General features: G+C 41.1%; 1 protein-coding gene across 1 annotated transcript in view; it reads left to right on the top strand.

Moving 5' to 3' along the window:
- Positions 1 to 19,817, top strand: part of cntn3a.1 (contactin 3a, tandem duplicate 1) — a gene marked incomplete at both ends in the record, with an annotated part of 75,637 nt that overhangs the window by 31,578 nt on the left and 24,242 nt on the right. The window contains 4 exons of the mRNA XM_080534539.1: positions 581 to 784; positions 2,113 to 2,215; positions 2,961 to 3,145; positions 12,618 to 12,757. Of these exons, the coding sequence (XP_080390665.1) occupies positions 581 to 784; positions 2,113 to 2,215; positions 2,961 to 3,145; positions 12,618 to 12,757 (632 nt within the window). The remainder of the gene's footprint in view (positions 1 to 580; positions 785 to 2,112; positions 2,216 to 2,960; positions 3,146 to 12,617; positions 12,758 to 19,817) is intronic.

Genomic DNA, 19,817 nt, shown 5'->3' with positions numbered 1-19,817 from the left:
CAAAAAAACATTCATTTCATTTTATTGGGTGTTGCACTGGTTTCATGCCACACTTGCAGTTTGGATTGGATTTAAAGTATCTTCTCCTAATATCTGGCAACCACAAAGGAAGGTTACTCACACAAGGTATATTTGAATATAGGTATACTGTATATGACACTTCTGAGTTATGTCCAAAAACACAGGTTTTGTGGCTGTTATTGTTGGAAGTACAATGATGGGTGTGTGGATGTAGAGGCCTTTTGGATGCCTTATTTATTTTCATCTTTTTTTTTTCACCATGATATCTCAGTTAAAACATCCAGACAAGAGAGAGACAGACCTTTTGTGGCAGAGCAGCTGTAGTGCAAGCATCCCCTGCAGATGTTAATACAGTTTCAATGCTATTGCTCTGATATATGAAGTAGTCATCCAGTTTGTCAAGTGGTGCATATTCTCTGTCCACTGTTAGCTCAGGTAGGACAGTAGACTGTGTATAAAGGGCACAGAAAGAAGACAAAGAAGACATCCATATGAAAAATCACTATTTCACTTTTATTCATATTTGTAAAATGTGTGTTTGTGTTTCCTTTCTTTTCAGAGCTCACCTTCACTTGGATCTTCAATGAATACCCGTCATTTGTGACACAGGATACTCGCCGCTTTGTGTCTCAAAAGACTGGCAACCTTTACATCGCCAAAGTGGAGCCCTCTGACGTGGGCAACTACACCTGTGTGGTGACAAACATGGTCACCAAGAGTAGCGTTCAAGGGCCTCCCACTCCTCTAGTGCTACGCATTGATGGTAGGGTTCTTAACCTCTTAAACTTTAAGCCCTATTTCACAAATGTACACCTAAAAACCATACCCAAACTTAACTAATAACATTATATATGAAGATGATCAGATGCAAAAGCAGGATGCCATTTGATAGGTAACACCCTGAGGTTAGTGTGGATATACTCAGATCATAGTTCTGAATAACATGCTACATATGACAAGGAGACAAAGTGAAAATCCAAAATGTATTTTAGAAATGTCGGTCATCTTCCAAGAGCTGAAGAAACTTCACAGTGCCTCAGCAACCTGTCAATAGAATTGCAAGAATTGTGTTGCTACTGCTAATAGAAGGTATTAAGCTTTTGTGAATGGTTCCCATGAAACCTTTCCAGGTGTCCAGAAATCACTCCAAAGCGTCCAAATGCTTTACTTTCTTTTAGAACTATAGAAATGTACAAAGAACATTATGAAATCAATAAAACCTATCAATCCACCCAACTGTAGAACATTCTGGATGACTATCAAAAAAACGGTCACCGGTCAAACGTTTTAGAACACCTCAATTTTCCCAGTTGTTATTGAAATTGATGCAGTTTAATGTCTCCATGTACTCTGAAATTAAAGCATAGAATAAACAATTGGATATGAAACAAATCATGGAACTATTCTGATTAACACAATTTTGTCAGTTTTTTTACTCAAAGTAGCCACCTTTTTCAGATAAAATCTATATTATAACAAGTGAACACACGTGTGGCATTCTTTCTACAATGGAAATCAAATATTATTGTTCAGAAAGTTCTTCCCAACACAGTTGCACTTGTTGGTTGCTTTGCTTTCATCCTTCTGTCCAGTTCATCAACCAGCTCGATGGGGTTTGAGCCTGGAGACTGCTGGAGGCTCCCGTTCCCAGGTGCGGTGCAGATAAAGAGGCAGACGAAAGGCAGCGATACAAAATAAAAGTTTCTTTACGTGAAGAATAGATTCTTGATAACACAGGATACAAACACAAACTTAAAAAATAAATAAATGGGGAAACAAAGTCTCCAAAACAGAAATAGTAGATAACTAAGGGCAACAGACTTCACTTGAAAAACAAGTGTTGTAACTACGTCTAATAACTCAAACTCGTAAATATCAATGGCTCTCTCAGGTGATCGAACAAACGGTGCACACACTGTAAATAAACAGTGAAGAACCAGCATGGGGTGAAGGCCACAGTGATAAATTACAAGCAAGACCACAAACACACTTGCAAGTTGCGAATTTGTTGCCATATCGTTCATAGACCTAATTGTATGGTAGATTTTCAAATGTGTTTACTGTTTATCATCTATTTAACACTGTGTTTAGGTGTTATGGGTGAATATGAACCAAAGATTGAAGTGCAGCTTCCTGACATCATCCCTGTAGCCAAGAGTTCCACCGTCAAGCTGGAGTGTTTTGCTCTGGGAAAGTAAGTTCCACTGTATATAAACACCATGACACAGTTACCTTGTTCTGAGCATAGCAGTCAACGTTGCAGTTGTCCATCAGGTTCAAACATATGCAATACATCCATTACATGTTCAAAGTAACAGAGGTTTAAAAGCAGACAAATAAACACTCATCCATAGCATTCAACAGAGTGAATATTGCACAGGCTGTGAGAAGGTTTTGTGTGGTCATTCCACCCACGACCCCCAGCCTCCCCCCGCTCAGTCGCTCTGCCTGAAGCTTTCCTATGGGGGGTTTAATAAACCATGGCCTCCCGACCATATTGTATACTTCATTATTGTATACTTGTATGTTGTGGTCGTTTTACTCCAGGCAGGGACCTATACAGCAAAGCCATCTAATTACACCAAGTTTAATGTATTACCATTGATTAAATGGTTAAACTGACGTTAGTGTCCTGACCGAATCAACATATTGTGTAATATGATAAAAAATAATGTATGTTCTAGTACAGTATAGCTGTTTATTAATCTCTGAACCTAGAATCTCATCTCTCAATTGAGATTCTGTGGTTGTAGGAAGAAAACACTAGGGACAGGAAGTCTCCACCAGCCATGAGCTGCTCATGATGCCCCTCCCTTTCCGCTCTGGCCTATGTTTACAACCCGACTTCCACAAAATGAAAAGATTGAGTTTAATAATAATATACTGTACCGTTTTTTTCAAGTCTTAACCTTGCTATCTGTTGTGTTTTCTGTAAATAGCCCAGTTCCAGCCATCAGTTGGAGGAGAGTGGATGGAGTTCCATTTAGCAGGAAGGTTGATGTAAACAAGGTCAGTGGGGTGCTGGAGATCCCCTACTTCCAGCAGGAAGATGCAGGACTGTACGAATGTGTGGCAGAAAACGAGAGAGGAAGGATCTTGGTCAGAGGAAAACTCTCTTTCTATGGTGAGTAAGGACACTGTTGGCTGTATGAGTATTCATTTATAAAAGTTACAGACTTAGTAGGTCTATACTGTACTTGACCCAGCTAGTAAGCTTGTGGTGGCTCATGAGTGAGCTGTTGGCGGAGTCAGTGGCCTTCCATCGGTAAAAGCTCTTGGCATGGCAGAATTTTACTAATCACGATTACGATAGACCTGACCAACAGCAGCAAGCCGACACCACAAACAGTGGTCCATTGTCACTTCTATCAACTTCCTGAGTATTAATATTGGTCAAAGATACGACCACCATTGGCAAGCCGATAAGCGCAACCGGTCCTGAGTCAGTCCGCTGGTGGTACACTGCTCTGGCTGTTGGCAAGACATCCTCTTCTCTCCTTAGCCACCCTCTTTCTGCTATCTTGCCACCATCTTCCCCTTTCCCTGTCACAATCATTCCACATTTACATTTACATTTTTGGCATTTAGCAGACGCCTTATTCCAAAGCGACTTATAATCAATACATTTGACTAAGCCATGACTATTCCATTTTATTACCAAGCTTTAATCATGGCTAAAGCATGGGTCTTTACATACCAGGGTTATGGGTTTGACTGTCCGCATGACAATTGTTGGTCTACCACTAGCATGCCACCATTGGTCTACCATTTTCAAGCTGACGTCTTTGCACAATAGTACGCCGATGGTAGACTGGTCTACCATGATCTACCATGGTCACGCCATCATCACATTGGCATACCAACTGTCAGCCTGCAAACCCACTCTTGGCAGCTGTTGGCACACCTATATTGGTCCACCGTTTACATAACGGCTGTTGTTTTAGCATTGACTTGCTAGCAGTCGGTCTACCACTGGCATGCTGACTGTCTGTCTAACATTGGTACGCAGACCATCGGTCCACCAATCGCATGCCACCATTGGTCTCATCATTGGCATACCGACCGTTGGTCTATCAATGGCATGCCAATGTTGGTGATCTATCCATCAGCATGCCAACCCAGGTCTATTAGTGGCATGTCTACTGTCAGCCTATCATTAGTGGTACACTGTTTGGTATAATGCTATGACGAATGCTATAATTTTACTGCTAAGGGTCTGATATTGGCTGATGAGCTGCTCTTTTGCCACCAAGAGCCTGATAAGTGTGTACTGGCTGGTAGGGGTGCAACGGTTCAGTTGGCCCACGGTTCGGTATGAACCTTGGTTTTTAGGTCACGGTTTCGGTTCGGTTTCAGTACGTGTTTTGTGCGTAAGGAGGACATTTTTTTGGATTATTTATTTACAAACTGTTACTTTATTTTGCTTATACACATTCCAGAATATGACTGGTATATTTTATAATATAAACATTTGCATATACGACACGTGTGAAGCAATGCTTGCAGTAACGTCTCTGTTCACTGTTTTCATTCCCTCGTCATTGTATTCAATGCCAAAACCGAAATGAATGACCCCACAACGCAGATCTGTATATGCCATGAACAAACATTTGAACAAGAAGCAACTGCATTCCAGACAAACTCGACCTTTCAATGGAACGCAGCATAAACCGAAAAACCGACATTGACTATAGTGCGTATTGAACCGTGGATGGCGAACCGTACGGTTCAATATAAAACCGAGAACCGTTGCATCCCTACTGGCTGTGGAAGGTCATTGTGGGCATTAAAGGGGCAATTTGGGGTTACTACAACAACAACAACAACAACAACAACAACAACATCAACAAAGCAGTCACTCCCATCACCTTTTTTGTTAAACAGCTGTTGGGGCTTGATAAATGTAGCCACTCTTAAATGTATATGTGGCATGCTATGGATGCAAGGACTGACCATTCGTGAGATCAACATTTTTGTTTTAACCATGTTACGTATTAACTGTTTAACTGTTGTATACAGTTTGAAGTTTACAACAACGTTCTTTACAGACAATGGAGTAAAACAAGTCTATCAATATTTTGGGTTCTGTTAGGATAAGAGAGCTGAAGTAAACTCATATACTTACTACACTTATCATTAATAAACAAATAAAAAACAATCCCAGATTTCCCCTTTAAGCATATTTTCCCTTCTCTTTTCTGACAGAACAATGTTGTAGTTTACCTTTCACAGCGATCTCCTACAGTAAAATACCTACAAAATGGAAGAAGCAGCAATAGCCTAAAAAGCATGGATATTTTGCTCAGTCATGTCAATTAAATCATACAGATCTATCTGTAAGATTCACTTACAAACATGCTCAGTAAGATACTGCTGATGGTTCATCTTCATGCCTCTAAAATGACAACACTTAATTCAAATTGTAGTGTTCAGTTAAAAAATGTTTTTAAAAATCGACCTAAGTAGGCCTAATTATCCCAACAAGATAGTTTAGGCCCAAATCTCTTCCCCTGGCAGAACTTTATTTGTTGTGAATGCCAGACTGTTTTTATTACCGTCTATATCTAATAGTATAGTGGAGTGGTGTTGTAAATTAGAGTATTATCAATAGTTCATTCTTGACAACCTCTTTATTGTACCAGAGGCTGTAGTCCACATAGATTTACACTTGCCTTCGGGGAGCCAGACTCACCACAGTCAAACTTTGATGTTCCTCTGTGACTGTAAATAATCCATAAGATGTAAATGGCCATATACTGTACGTTCTCCAATGCCTGTGATTTAGTAGCTAGGTTCAGGTAGTTACCGGTAACTGTAAAGATCACCTGCAAACATGTGCACTGGTAATGTTATCGGGAACTTGGATGGGAAGATAATTTTTCTGTCATGAGTGTTACCCAAACATTGAGCCTGGCAGCCTCGAGCGATCTGCTGATGCTTTGCCATATGCATTCACTATGTTTTCAGACAGTTAGCTGCTAGCTAGCTAGCAAACTCAATGCATACAATAAAGGAGAATATGCATACCCATGAATGGATATTAAAAAAAAAGTGAGTGTCGCCAAGGGTGTCACGCACCTCTTGAACTTTCTTACCATCATAGATTTGCTTTTGTCCATGTCACAAAGGTGGCTCCATAGAAATAGAATGAGTAGAACAGACATGCCCATTCAAATTTACATTCCATAGTGGGTTTACTGGCGGACATATTTTGGTGTACTTATTGGAATTTTAGCATACAGTTTTATGAACCAACTCAACTCAACTGATATTGGATTGTTAAGTCAAATGACTAGGGATGCACCGAATTTAAAATTCTTGTCCGAAGCTGATGCTGAATTTAAGGAAACATTTGGCCGAATACCGTACCAGCAGTTTTTCATTTATTTTTGTACTATTGCATAAATTAAATACATTTTGCTTTTTATTCATGCTTTTCAAAGAAAAAATTGTGAAAACTTGTATTGATATATATTTTTTAAACATTCCAGCAGACATTAGGCTATCTATACCAACAAAGCACAATAACCTTGTGACCTTGTCTCTCATTGTCACATTGGCTGCCCACCCAGACCTGCCTAGGCATGTCTACTCAGGGTTTTTCCTGGCACAAAATTAGGTGTTATGACCTATTGTTGACTGTCTGATCAATAGAACTTTTCAGTGATTGAAAACCCTGATAGACTTCAAAACTGATCATTTAGCAAATAATAGGCTACATTAAAAGTAGCACTGACTAACGCTAGTATAGGCTCAACTTGTCATTCTGGATAATGAAACAGCAAGCCAACTAATGTGACTTCCATGGTTTTTTATATGAAATAACGTTTCGACCTAAAAGACTTCTGACAGTTGACAAAGCGACGAGTGCGCAACATGTTGCTGGCTGGTCGGCTGGTTCCGTTTTGTCCTTATGTGCACAGATATTTAGCTAGCAAACACGAAAGCTAAGCTTATTTGCAGTACAGCGCCACCAGGGTTAGGGTTAAATAGTGCCCCCGCCACCACGTTGGCGCAATGCCGCAATTGCAGTTAGAAATGACAGAAAATACTACCGTCTGAGTTTTGGCGAGAGCTGGGGCCTCAGTTATAGAAAGTACTTTGGATCAAATGTAATCTTACCTGTGTCATACGTAGAAACCACGTCAAAGTAGTGATTTATAACATTTCAACGTGAGTCAATTTGACCGTGGAAACGATCCTAGCTCTACGTCAGGTATTGACTTGACGTACGCACCAGGGTTTCCGTTAACCGGTAATTACCGGTCTTTGTCCGGTAAAATTTGTTGAAGTCCGACAAATTGAAAACTCGTCGGACATAATGTCCGGTGAAAATAATTCCCTCTAAGCACAATTTGAATACAATTCGTAGCGAATTGTATTCAAATTGGCTTCGGGCCACCATTTTCAGCTGAGCACCAAACACACACACACTCATACACACACAACACTGCCCGAGAGAGAAGGACCCGCCCCCTTTAGTTAGCCTATAGGAAACGGAAACCCTGGAAACGGAAACCCTGGTACGCACATTACCTACTGGTTATGCGGAGTTATTACAGGCATGTGAGCCACACTGCCTACTGTAATTCATGCAAAGTGAAACTTGGCTCGTAATAAAATTTACGATGTTGTTATCAGCCGATAAAATGAGTTTAATTCAAGATTTAAAGGGAACTGATGTTTATGATTGTATTTCAGTCTTTCTTTATATGCCATTAGGCTATTGTATGGTGTAATCATTCTAAATTGAGGCGTGATAAAGGTGAGATTCATTGTGATTCCCCAGGATTCCTCGGTATTTAGCATTATAAGCCCTGTTATAAGGTTATTTACGATCATATGGGTCCATATCAACATTTTGACATACACAGTGGATCTGGATGGGCATACAGAAAATCCTTCAAAAAACACCATAGCCCGCAGAGCAGAGCACATAATATATTATGTCTAATTGAGTTAACTCTATTATGCTTATCATCAAGTTCTCCCATACTGTGCTTATGGATTAGTATGGTATGTTTATATAAAAAAATAAAATAAAAGTTTTAGTAGAAGGCGATAATAGAGAGAAGGTTTTTCCTTCTATCAGTGGCCCCGGGCTCGAGCTAGAGTACTCTTCCTGCAACGAATGGTGGACTGCTGATTCACATGCTTAGTATTCAAATGTATTGATTGTAAGTCGCTTTGGAATAAGGCGTCTGCTAAATGCCAAAAATGTAAATGTTATATCAACGGTAATCAAGTGCTTTAGTTGGCGAGCGCACTTGGTGATGGTAAGCACTCATAATAAGAGTAGAACCAGACAGGCGCTGGAACGAGACGGGCGCGCGAGACCGCCACGCACCACACATCTGCCATATCATACCTCCGTCCCACATGTATTTATCATCATATTTTTCTATATAAAACGGAGGTATGATATGGCAGATATATATGGTACAAGGCAGTCCCATGCGCCCGTCCCGCTCCAGTTCTAGTAGATCGCGCAACCAGGGAATCGCCGACATGTGTGAAAGGGAGCAAACCGGAATCTACCGGCATTTGGCTCATGTGTGAACGGCGAACAGCTTGGGATTCCATGGAAATTACAGGGAACTATGTGTGAAAGAGGCTATAGACTCGTTTTCAAAGACGGGAAACTCAACGAGTGGTCACTGGTGTCCGCATCCCGCTATCACAGGGCGTAAATACAAAGCTCATTCACCTGCGTTCAATTTCAAGGATATTTGGTAGTTATAGATGGAAGTGCATACGCAATTTTAAACAAGCGCAGCCCGTTTTATAAATAATGCTTACGTCCATTTAGAAAAATGTGCTTACATGCAAGTCAAAGATGACGTTCAAGTACATTTTTATAAATGAGGCCCCTTGAGGCGGCAAGAAAATGACGGAGACGGCCACTTCATAATTCTCTATGCAGGAAAAACCCTGCTACTATTCGGCAGTAAACATTCAGTCTTTTCACACATTCGGCCGAATACTGAATGTGGTTTTTTTGCTATTATTCGGCCGAACACATTCGGTGGCCGAACCTTTGGTGCATCCCTACAAATGACGCTTAGTTCCTATGATGCCGTCTCTGAATGTTTCTGCTTCTCTCTGTGTTCTACACTCTGTCAAGCACAGTCAGAATCTCTGCTCTAGTGTGATTGTAATGCATTGTTAATTTCCCAGGAAACTGGCATGTCAAAGCAGAAATGTACTGCATCTTAATAACATTTTTTTTAAATGTGTGTTTGCGGCAACTGTAATAGCAATAGTAGGTACACCAAGCATTTAGAGAGGAATGTGGTTTTAACTCATTTCCCAAGTCCAAGTAATTGGGTAAACTGTCAGCTCTGGAAAATAGAATAAATTCAGACTTTAAAAACAAGCTCTTGACTCATGACAATGAAAATGGAAAAACCATGGCTATATCCACACTTCCCATGTGTCATCAAGCATCCCTCAAAATTCACTATTGGCAGCAAGGATGTGCCCATGAATTAATTTATATTGAGCCAAAAGGCATAGAGTACAACTATACATTTGTGATGTCAACTAAACATGTCGAGTGTCTCTCCCACAAATGTCTAATCACAAGATGATCATTACTCCCACCTCTGAGACCAAATCTTGTACAAGCGCAAGGTTTTTGTTAGTGTTGTCGTTTTGTTGGTTGCCTGTTGCACAGCATGGATAAATGAAAGAAAACTGTAATGTTGACATGATGTTACTATCATCATTCAGTATAGTATTTAGCACTAAGTTCACATTTCACAATGTGATATGTTCATCTGTAAATCTCCAGCGAGTCATTTACTGTCAGTATTTTTGTATATTATTTCACCTTAAAGGTGAAAGGTTACCTTTGTCCAGTGGATCATGTGACACTGACTACAAAACCTTTATAAGTGACTACAAAACTTTGTGTCATTATCACTGCTAAACAGGTCTTCAGGTCTTCAAGAGACATTCTTGCACTGATTTTGTCTGAACAGTGTGTATAATTTGCACACATTTGGGGGACAAGGAGTTTTTTTAAGCATAACTATGACCAATGGGGGAAAAGTATGTAAATACATTTTGACTAAATAACTAAATTAATTAATCTCTGCCAATGCAGCAGTTTAAAATAGTGTAGGCCACCTATGGTAGTATAGACCTACACGACACACTTCTTGATTTTTGTAAAAAGTAAAAATCTCATTCTGACATATTGGTGCTATTAGATTACTTTGTTTCCAAAAGTAAGCAATTTTATCAGTGTAATCAAGGTAAAATCTATGGTTTTGGCCCAAGTATGATTGAGCTAGCAACAAGGGGATCTTCACAGATACTTTGCAAAAGGTCCATTATGTATTACCAGGTCAAGCATCCTTTGGTGTACTAGCCAAATTGCCATTATCTGAGGGACCATGACAATGACAACTGTCCTGAGGGACCATACTCATTCTATTGACAAAAACCATCGCCAACCGACGGACCATTCAGATTTTTATTCTGCAAAATGTAAATAAATGTCAGTGTTGTTGAAAAACAATGACACACTCGCTAGTCAAGCCAAAACATTGCAATAGCAATGGAATGTAATCCCCACTACTACCTAGTTAGTGTAACATTTTAAATGTTCAGAATAAAAGTCTGAACATTTTGATTGGTTGGCGACTTGTTCCGGGTTTCACCAGCTGCTGTCACATGTGTGGTTCACCCTTTAGCCAGGTATAGCAGCTTATCCTGGAGCTCTAGCATTATCCTGAATTCGCACAAAAATCTGATAAAAATAGATAAAATATCATCATATGCTAAAACATTGTAAAAATGCAGAATATAAGTCACTATCTTGGAAGAAAACATACTCTAAGAATATGAGTTCATTAAATCCTAAATAACCTTCCCAGGTGACTCAGCATGTTGCTTGAAGTAGACCAATACCATACAGTACTATAGCAGGTAACAACGTTGTGTTGAAAAACAAAATCATTTTGACTTTCCTGTCTTTTGCTGCTTTTGACAAGCCATAACTTCTCACTTAAAACATATTTTTTGGTCATTAATATCATATGACATGAATAAAGATCTCAGTGGGTAGGGTGAAACATTTTGTACTTTGACTCTGCAGCATCAACTCTCCTAGTTTCTTTGATTTTTCCTCCTGTGCTCCAATCATATGAGGCGCCTTGTTTGTCCTTGTAAGCTTTCAGACTTTAGTATTTTCTCAAAGCTCCACTGACTGGCCCCTCGCCAGGTGATATAAATCTGTAATCTCATTTTGAACTCCCATAGGTGGGCACTTTGTGGGGTATCCATCAGTTGTATAGAGGAGTAAGAGAATACCCCTGCTGGCCCAATAACAATGATGCCCTCTCCCTCTCTCACTTAATTGCCCTTCGAAGTTCCGCATAATTTATTCAATAAGATTTTTTACGGGTTGGGTGCTTTTTTGAATAGGCCTGGGCTGAATCAAATTGAATCCCAAGAGATTTTTTTGCAGTTGGCAACTCCCTTTCATTATCTAATATTTACATTACATTTTTGGCATTTAACAGGCACCTTTATCCAAAGCGACTTACAACAAACAACCTTTGGTGGTTTCATTTGTAATATATGGGAGGTTGTATTTGTGTATATGTTTTTTCAGTTTTTCAGTAATGCATTTTCTATTCACTATTGGTTGGAGGCTTCCCTGGGCATTTATCATGTACTAGCCTACTATAAAAGGGACACAGAGGAAGAGAGGTTGTTTTATTTTTCTATAATGGAATTATAGCCCTTTTTCTTTCAATAACAACAAAACATTTCTTTACACTTATGTTTTTTTTAAATGTTAATTGAATAAGGCAGAATGTGGCTTTGTCAAGAAACATGCACTTCAGGCAATCTCTCAGCAGTCACATGCTAGAGGAGATACTTAGAGATATTACCAACATAAAACACCCAAAGTCCTTTTGGCAAAACTATTACGGTACTCCTGCTTCCAAGCATTTCTTGCAGTGTCATCTTTTTTTTTTTTTAGGCCATTTCTGCTTTATTGGGATAGAGACAGTAGAGATTGACAGGAAAGATGGGTGAGAGAGGAGGGAAGACATGCAAGATATTTTGAGGGTTGGAATCGAACCAGGAACCTTACTATGCGCAGTAGTGCATTCAATGTCTAATAGGAATATAATGTTTTAATTTGGTAATACTACAGTATACTCTTCTGAGACCACCCCCAAAACATACAGTACAATAGCAAACGGACACACTCACACACATGAAGGCACCACAGAACTTTCAATCCCCACAGTATGCTTCTCTTAAAAAAAAGAAAAAAGAATAATGATTCCAACAGAGAGAGAGGTGCATTGAACATAACATTTTTGTTGTTGTTATTGTTATTGTTGTTTATATTTTCTTCTTCTGAGGTCAGCTTTGGGGTAATGGGAAGTTGATTGATGAATGTCTTGGTTTGTTTGCTTCATTAATGAACTAATTGCTTGCACGGTTGATTCTTTGATTTATTCACAAATCCATTTGCAATTCTTAACAACCACACAGAAGCCCACCCAGCATAATGTGTTGAGATGTTCATTTATCATTTGCATAACTTTACACTGTTCTTTGCCTTGCAGCCCCCCCTCACCTGATGGAGAAGCCTCAGGATGCACAGAAGCCTATTGATGACACCCTGGTGTGGGAGTGCAAAGCCAGCGCTAAGCCCAAGCCCTCCTACCGCTGGCTGAAGAATGGAGAGCCGCTCGACCAAATGGAGGTAGGAAGAGGGATCACATCTAACTGTCTAAAAGCACCTAGAATACCTTTTACAGACATATTCTAGAGCCAGGGGTCTCCTACTGCAGTCTGGGTGTGCAACATTTAGATTTTCAGTCAGGACCAGGATTGAATGGAATCAGGCAAGGAAAAGTGCTGGGCTAAATATACATGTCTCTGCATGCAATGGAAATTGGCACAAATATCTGGGTAGCAGCAGTAGAGCTTTGTTTAGCCAAGGAGGCAAAGCGATGACATTTTCTGTTAGTCTTCAAACAGTGAGCCCCACAATAATCTAGAGTTAAATCTCTCCTATCAGCTACGCTGAGGTTTTACCATTACACCTCTTCTCCCTGAGGAAAGGATGAAAAGCCTTATTAAAATAAGTAGATTTCACATTCATGCATTTGGCTTGTTTTGCTATTATGCTGCAGGAGTGAATGTAGTGTAGTTTTCTCAGGTGAATCAGATGAACTAATACTGTCTGTGCTGAAACTGAGTTATTAACTTACATTTTCAATTGAGGTTCAATTGACATATGCTTGGTATTCAGTGGCACTGGTTGAACTGGATTGAAATACACACTGTAGATAGTAGATACAGTATACAGTAGAGTTGAGAAGTGTTATTGTATAAAAGAAGACTACTGTAAACGTCACACACATTCCATAACCTGCTCTGTGTTCCATTCCTTGGCCAGTCTTGAAGGGTCAACCAAAGGCCTACAGTCTCCACACACCTGTAGTCTCCATACACCTACAGTCTCCACACACCTGTAGTCTCCATACACCTACAGTCTCCACACACCTGCAGTCTCCACACACCTGCAGTCTCCACACACCTACAGCCTCATCAAACACTCGCTACTACACCTGCATTCCCTGGCAAATATTGATTTGAAATAGCATTGTATTCTAAAAATCCTGTCTGCTGGGGTGTTAAAGGGAAAATACATTTATTTATTATTTATTTATACCACACATATATACAGTACCTATAACTTATAAATACCGCATGAGCTTAGTTCCACCAAAGCCTCTTTAAAGTAAGCCAGTTCACTCTGCCGCCATCTTGGTGACACATCTTTGGGCGCACATTGTTTCAACAAGGCCAAACACATATATTTTTCAGAATGTTTGCTTATGAGGGCAGCCCAAAACTTCCAGTCACACAAAAATGATACAGATTTGCAACTTTTTCTTTTGGTTTTTGATCGGTTTCTTTGATTTGATAATTACAAATTGTAATGGCTTACTTTATTTAGCTCTGTCCTAGCCTTCCTAGACTCCCCCTCTTGTCTTACACATGTGTTGCTAGGGAAACAGCGCAGGAACGGCGGAAGCCCATGTGAACCTAGCAACAACAAATGTCAATAACGCTAACTAATAACTGTTTGGTAATTGGTCATCTCCACAAGGGATTGGCGCCATCTTCCCTGTCTTTCTCAAAAGAAATTGTAAATCAAGGTAGTAAGCATATATCTATAATCTCTGGTTCCACTGTCTTACCTCATCATAACTCAAAATAGTATATTGTTGTAATGGATTCGAGGCACAGAGGGAGGTCGACACAGAGGGACAGTCTGGGCATTGCCCGTTTATTGCGTTTCACAACAGCGCAGCACCCCTACTTGTGCGTGCTGGCGTATTCTCAGCAACTCAAAACAAAGAACAAACGTAAATAATAATTGTGATCAGCCGGCAGAGACCGCGCCTCGGCTCTGTCTCTCTCTCGCCCTTTCGGGACTTGCTCGGCCGTCGTACACCTGTTCGCATCAGTCCCCTCATCCACACTCCACCACAGTCTGGCTCCACCTGCAGGCCAGAACGCGCCATGCTCCCCACAATCGTCATTGTAAACAAACCTTGTATAGCTTCAAAACATGGTTAAAATGTTTGGTCTCATGGATGAAAGTCCTTGTATCCACAACTCCATCTATACATTTGAGAGTGGTAATGAGCCCCATGCCTCAGCTTTTTACCCCAAAAAGTGGTTTGGTTTTGTTTGAATTTCAGATTGCCCCTTTTAGGTAAAACACTCTACATACTCTCCATACAAATACTGTAGCTATACTAATGAGCTGTGGTTACCATTTTCGAAATGCCACCGTCAACGATGGCAACATTTAATCAATTTCCCAACCCAGAAAGGTCAGCGATGTAGCGAGAGAGGGGAAGGAGAAGAAGGGGAAAGGTGCCATTTGTTATTCCTCATTACAGTGTATATGTCCGGCCTCCTATCTCTCTTGTTCTCTCCTCGTTTTTGGCTCCATGCCAAGGGAAGTAAATGGTGTAGAGTAGGGCTGTCACCTCAAAATGTCACCTTGTGAAACAAGGGCCCACTCACATGCTCATATTTCCCACTCCAAGCCTAACCAACCCCCTTGACAAATACGAGAGTGCACTTCCTGCTGTTTGGATTTTTATACAACGGCTATATAACGACCTCCAAAGTCATGAATGTGATTGACTATTGAGGAGTTGGTGTTTTTGTGCGGTGGGATCATTACATAATAAATACTGCATAAGGTGCACAAATCTCCACCATCAACATGAAATACTGCTGACACCAGAGGAGAGTCAAGTTTAATTAATGATGCCCGTAAATCCCACGTATGCCACCATTTGTCTGCCGTGCCGGGAGCCATAGCATAACCCAGAATCTCCTCTAAAATGGGCACTGGGCACTGAATGGCACAGTGTGGCACCAACCTTGCACTGACAGAGACCTTCCACATCCCTCTAGGGCCATGCAGTGTGTAACCTAAAAAGCACCGTCAACCACATCCATGGCATTCGCGCACACACACACCCCCCCCCCAAAGTCTCCTCTTTTTTGCCGCTGAGAGTGCTGAATGCACACAGCCCCCTCTGGTGCAGGCTTGAGTGCTGGGTCAGCCACTCATCCATCGCATGACTGAGAGTCAGGCCCCATTTGAAGATTCTCAGCAGGGTCACTCAGTGATGTTAGGGACAGTCCTTGTCTTTTCAAGTGGCAGTGCGGTAATGCTTTCAAAAACCAGACAGACTGGCAGAGGGTCCCGCCGGAACTGCTCTCTCTCAATGACTTTAAAAAGCACTCAATGGGGAAGATCAAGGGCAAGAACAATGAGAATGCCCAGGCTTAAATTGACACAACTATAAGAGGCGAGATTAGAATGCAGTGCCAATTCTTCTAAAGGTCAAAGAGAGAACAGAAGCAGTTGTCATCCACTTTGTGTGTGTGTGTGTGTGTGTGTGTGCGTCTGTGTGTGCGTGTGTGAGAGAGAGAGAGAATGTGTGTGTGTGTGTGTGTGTGTGTGTGTGTGTGTGTGTGTGTGTGTGTGTGTGTGTGTGTGTGTCTGTGTGGTGCGTGCCTGTGGGTGTGTGTGAACTCACAATTCACATAAAAAGCAGTTTTCTGAAGCAAATGATAAAGTACATAGAAGAATGCAAAGTCTTTAGTTAGTCTAATATGTTCTGGATTAATTCCACAGAGACTTCATTTTAACTATCATTTGATGAGGTTTCATTGCTTTGTTAGCAGAGGGGATTTAAACAATCCCCTGTGGGCCTATTAGAACCCAGAAAATTAGCAGTGTTTTAATTACAAATTCCCTGAAGAGAAGAAAGTGTGGCTACAGCTGAAACTGGATCAGGTCCTTCACCAGCATACAGTACAGCAGTTTTGATGGATATATAATTTAAGTGCCATACAGTATAGCCCTAAGAACTCAAAATTCTCATCCTAAAAAAGTCACATCCTAAGGCAATATTACCACCTGCCCCCAAAGCGCATTATGGTCCATTGCACTCCTCACTGTATATTTACCCTCATTTTGGTGAATTGTAACTGGCTTACCCATTTCAACCATGATGGAGATATCAGCAACATGGCATACAGAGAATAACAGTTTGCATGATCAAAGCGATTGCATGTGAATTACGGGATGGATGGTTTCCAATTTTTTAAACCATTAACGAAAATAACCGCGGTTTCCCGGTTAACCGGGATTCGAAACGACATTGTTGAACTTCAAATTTGGAGCCCTATCATGTTATCCATGGTTACTTCCGTAAACAGTGCGCTTGCGTGACATCCTGACGTCATTGTTATTGTCCTGCACATGCGGATCTGTGTAAAAAATCGGAATTGAGCATCAAGACCTGCCATGTGAACGAAGCCTTAGCCTTAGTACATCTCCTTCCATATGATCCTACATTCAATGCGGCATCCAATGTTATTGCGCGAGCTTTCGGTCTTTCATATAGACCTTCTTCAGGCATATAGGCGTTACCAAAAACTATTCATATTATATCCTACAGACCGTAGCGCCGGTGTGTAGCAGTCTGCAATGTACCCCATCACAGTGGGCATGAACGTTGCATCAAGACTAGTCTATTTAGTCTGTAAGGCTATTCTAGTTTTTTTTGCCAGAAAAACAAGCTTGTTCACCTTTCAGTCTTTAGAAGGGCTCGTAACACGTGCTGTTTTTTTGTTTTTTTAAGGCAGCATCTCGCTTCCCCAACAGTGTTGCCAGATGGGATTGATTTCCAGCCTAACCACAGTCTAAAACCGCCCAGTGGGATCATAAGTAGCCCAATTGGGCGGGAATACGCCCAATCAGGCAACACTTCTCCGTTCTGAGGAGAAGCTGTCACGTCTTTTTAGACAGTTATTGACAAATTACTTTATTTACAAAAATCACTTTCATAGCATCTTAAACCGTGACTTTTATGGCCTTTATTATATACAGCAATTTATGACGTTGTGATTAAATGTTAAAAATAATAATAAAAATACAAAAGTCTGGTTTTATGTCGTTTTGGTATTTTCGGTTTGAAGCCTGCCCAGAGCACACTCAGCCTGCGAAGAACAGACATGTACCCTTCATCACCCATATATCGAAACGCAGGCTTATTACATTTGTTTTACTCAAGCCACAATATAGTTTTTCTCTCATTCTATTATACCTTATTTTTATCCAACTGTGTCTGTATGTAGGCTTTAGTAGCCTATGTGTGTCTGATCGATGATAAAGAGGGTGCGGGTGGGCCCCCACACCTCCACAGCCCTCAGACTCAGCACTGGGTCCCCCCAGGGCTGCGTGCTAAGCCCCATCCTCTACAACCTCTACACCTACGACTTCACCCCCGTCCACCCCAGCAACTCCATCGTAAAGTTTGCAGACGACACCACCGTGGTGGGATGCATCTCGGGGGGGGACGAGGCGGCGTACAGGGATGAGGTAGAGCAACTGAGCAAGCTGTGCAAGGTTAACAACCTGCTGCTGAACAAGTCAAAGACCCAGGAAATCATCGTAGACTTCAGGAGGAAAAAGTCCGAGATCCAGCCCCTGCTCATCGACGGAGAGAGCGTGGAGAGAGTCTCAACCCTCCGATTCCTGGGGGTGCACATGCAGGATGACCTGACCTGGAAGGACAACACAAAAGCCACCATCAAGAAGGCACAACAGCGGCTATACATCCTGAGAGTCCTCAGGAAGGAACACAGCAAGCAGGAGATACTGGTGACCTTCGACCTTCTAGTGGAGAGCATCCTCACCTACGGCATCTGCAACTGGTTCTCCAGCTGCACAACCGCGGAGAGAAATGCGCTACAGAGAGTCGTGAGAACAGCCCAGAAGATCACCGGCGCCCCCCTCCCCGCTCTGGAAGAGCTGTACAACACACGCTGTCTCAGGAAGGCCTCCAAGATCTCCAGGGACCCAACCCACCCTGGGTACGAACACTTTACCCGGCTGCCCTCGAAAAGGCGGTTCAGGACCATGGCCGCAAGGACAAACAGACTGAAGAACAGCTTCTACCACAGGGCCGTCCAGGCCCTGAACACAGCAAAGAACTAGGTTCTGGGCCCTGGACAGTCTGGACGGATTGATGGCAGCTGCTGGACTGAAAAAAATCAGGTGTAGTGCTGAGGCACAAATATGTACATTTCAAGCCTGCAAACTGCGACACTTTAAATAAATGTGCAATAACACTATGTGCAATATGACAACCCTAGTCGTCTATCTGTACAGTATAGTGGATAGTGTACATAGCCTTTATTTATGTAAACCAGCTCCTTCCCTTCTTGTGTTTTTTTTTAAAGTTTTTTTTTTTTCTTTCCTAACACCAGGGGAGCCACCCCTCCTAAATTTCGTTGTTTGGTACCTGTACTGTAGCAATGACAATAAAGACCATTCATTCATTCATTCATTCATTCATTCATTCATTCATTCATTCATTCATTCAAGGCACAAGATCCACGCACAGGGATGGACAAATTCACCCTGATTACAGACATTTTGAACACTTTTGTGCGTAACTCAATTGCTCGTTATAAGCCAGGAGGCACATGTGTTGTGAATGTTGTTTGCATGGTGGGCTGAAGGATTTGTCTGTGGACTGTACTGTGCATTTGCATAAAGGTGCATAGTAGCCACTGAAAGAAGAAGCGATTTTGTGTATTTAACTTTTTTAACTTAAGCAAATGACTGGTGTACCTTATGTGTGATGCATGTATGATTATATTTCATTACTTGTCGTTATTGCTTTTAAAATCTGTTCTGTTGTGTTCTGTTGATATCAAGCATTTGTGCTTCAAATAGACTATGTACAGTTACACCAATTATGTCTGTCAATATGTCTAATATGTAAAATGCTACATATGTAAATGCTACAAAATGCTTTAAAATGCTAAATGAATTGTGGTATTGTAATGATTGATGTAAAGTCCTGACTAAACACAACCAATGCATTATTTTTTGCATGGTATTTTTCTAATTCAATTATTACACTGTTAGACTAAATCAACAAATGGACGTCCCCAGACCTCACTCTAGGTACTTTCGTTAGTAATGCGGGCCCAGGGCTTCTAATTGGCCATTTTGTAAAGATGAGGTGAAGTCATTTAGCTATAAATCACTTGAACTTCAGCTTCACTTGAACTTCAGCTGTCATAACTAATAAAACATTACAGATCTGGGCCCCACTTTGTTTTGATTAACACATTGGGAATAGTACTAGATGGCCAGATGCTCAAACTATCAAAAAACTATGAACTGCAAATCTGTTGACATA

The sequence above is a fragment of the Nansenia antarctica genome (assembly GCF_963989245.1).
Source record: "Nansenia antarctica genome assembly, chromosome: 6".
In the NCBI taxonomy this organism is placed as follows: Eukaryota; Metazoa; Chordata; class Actinopteri; order Argentiniformes; family Microstomatidae; genus Nansenia; species Nansenia antarctica.
This window is presented reverse-complemented; position numbering and strand designations above follow the sequence as displayed.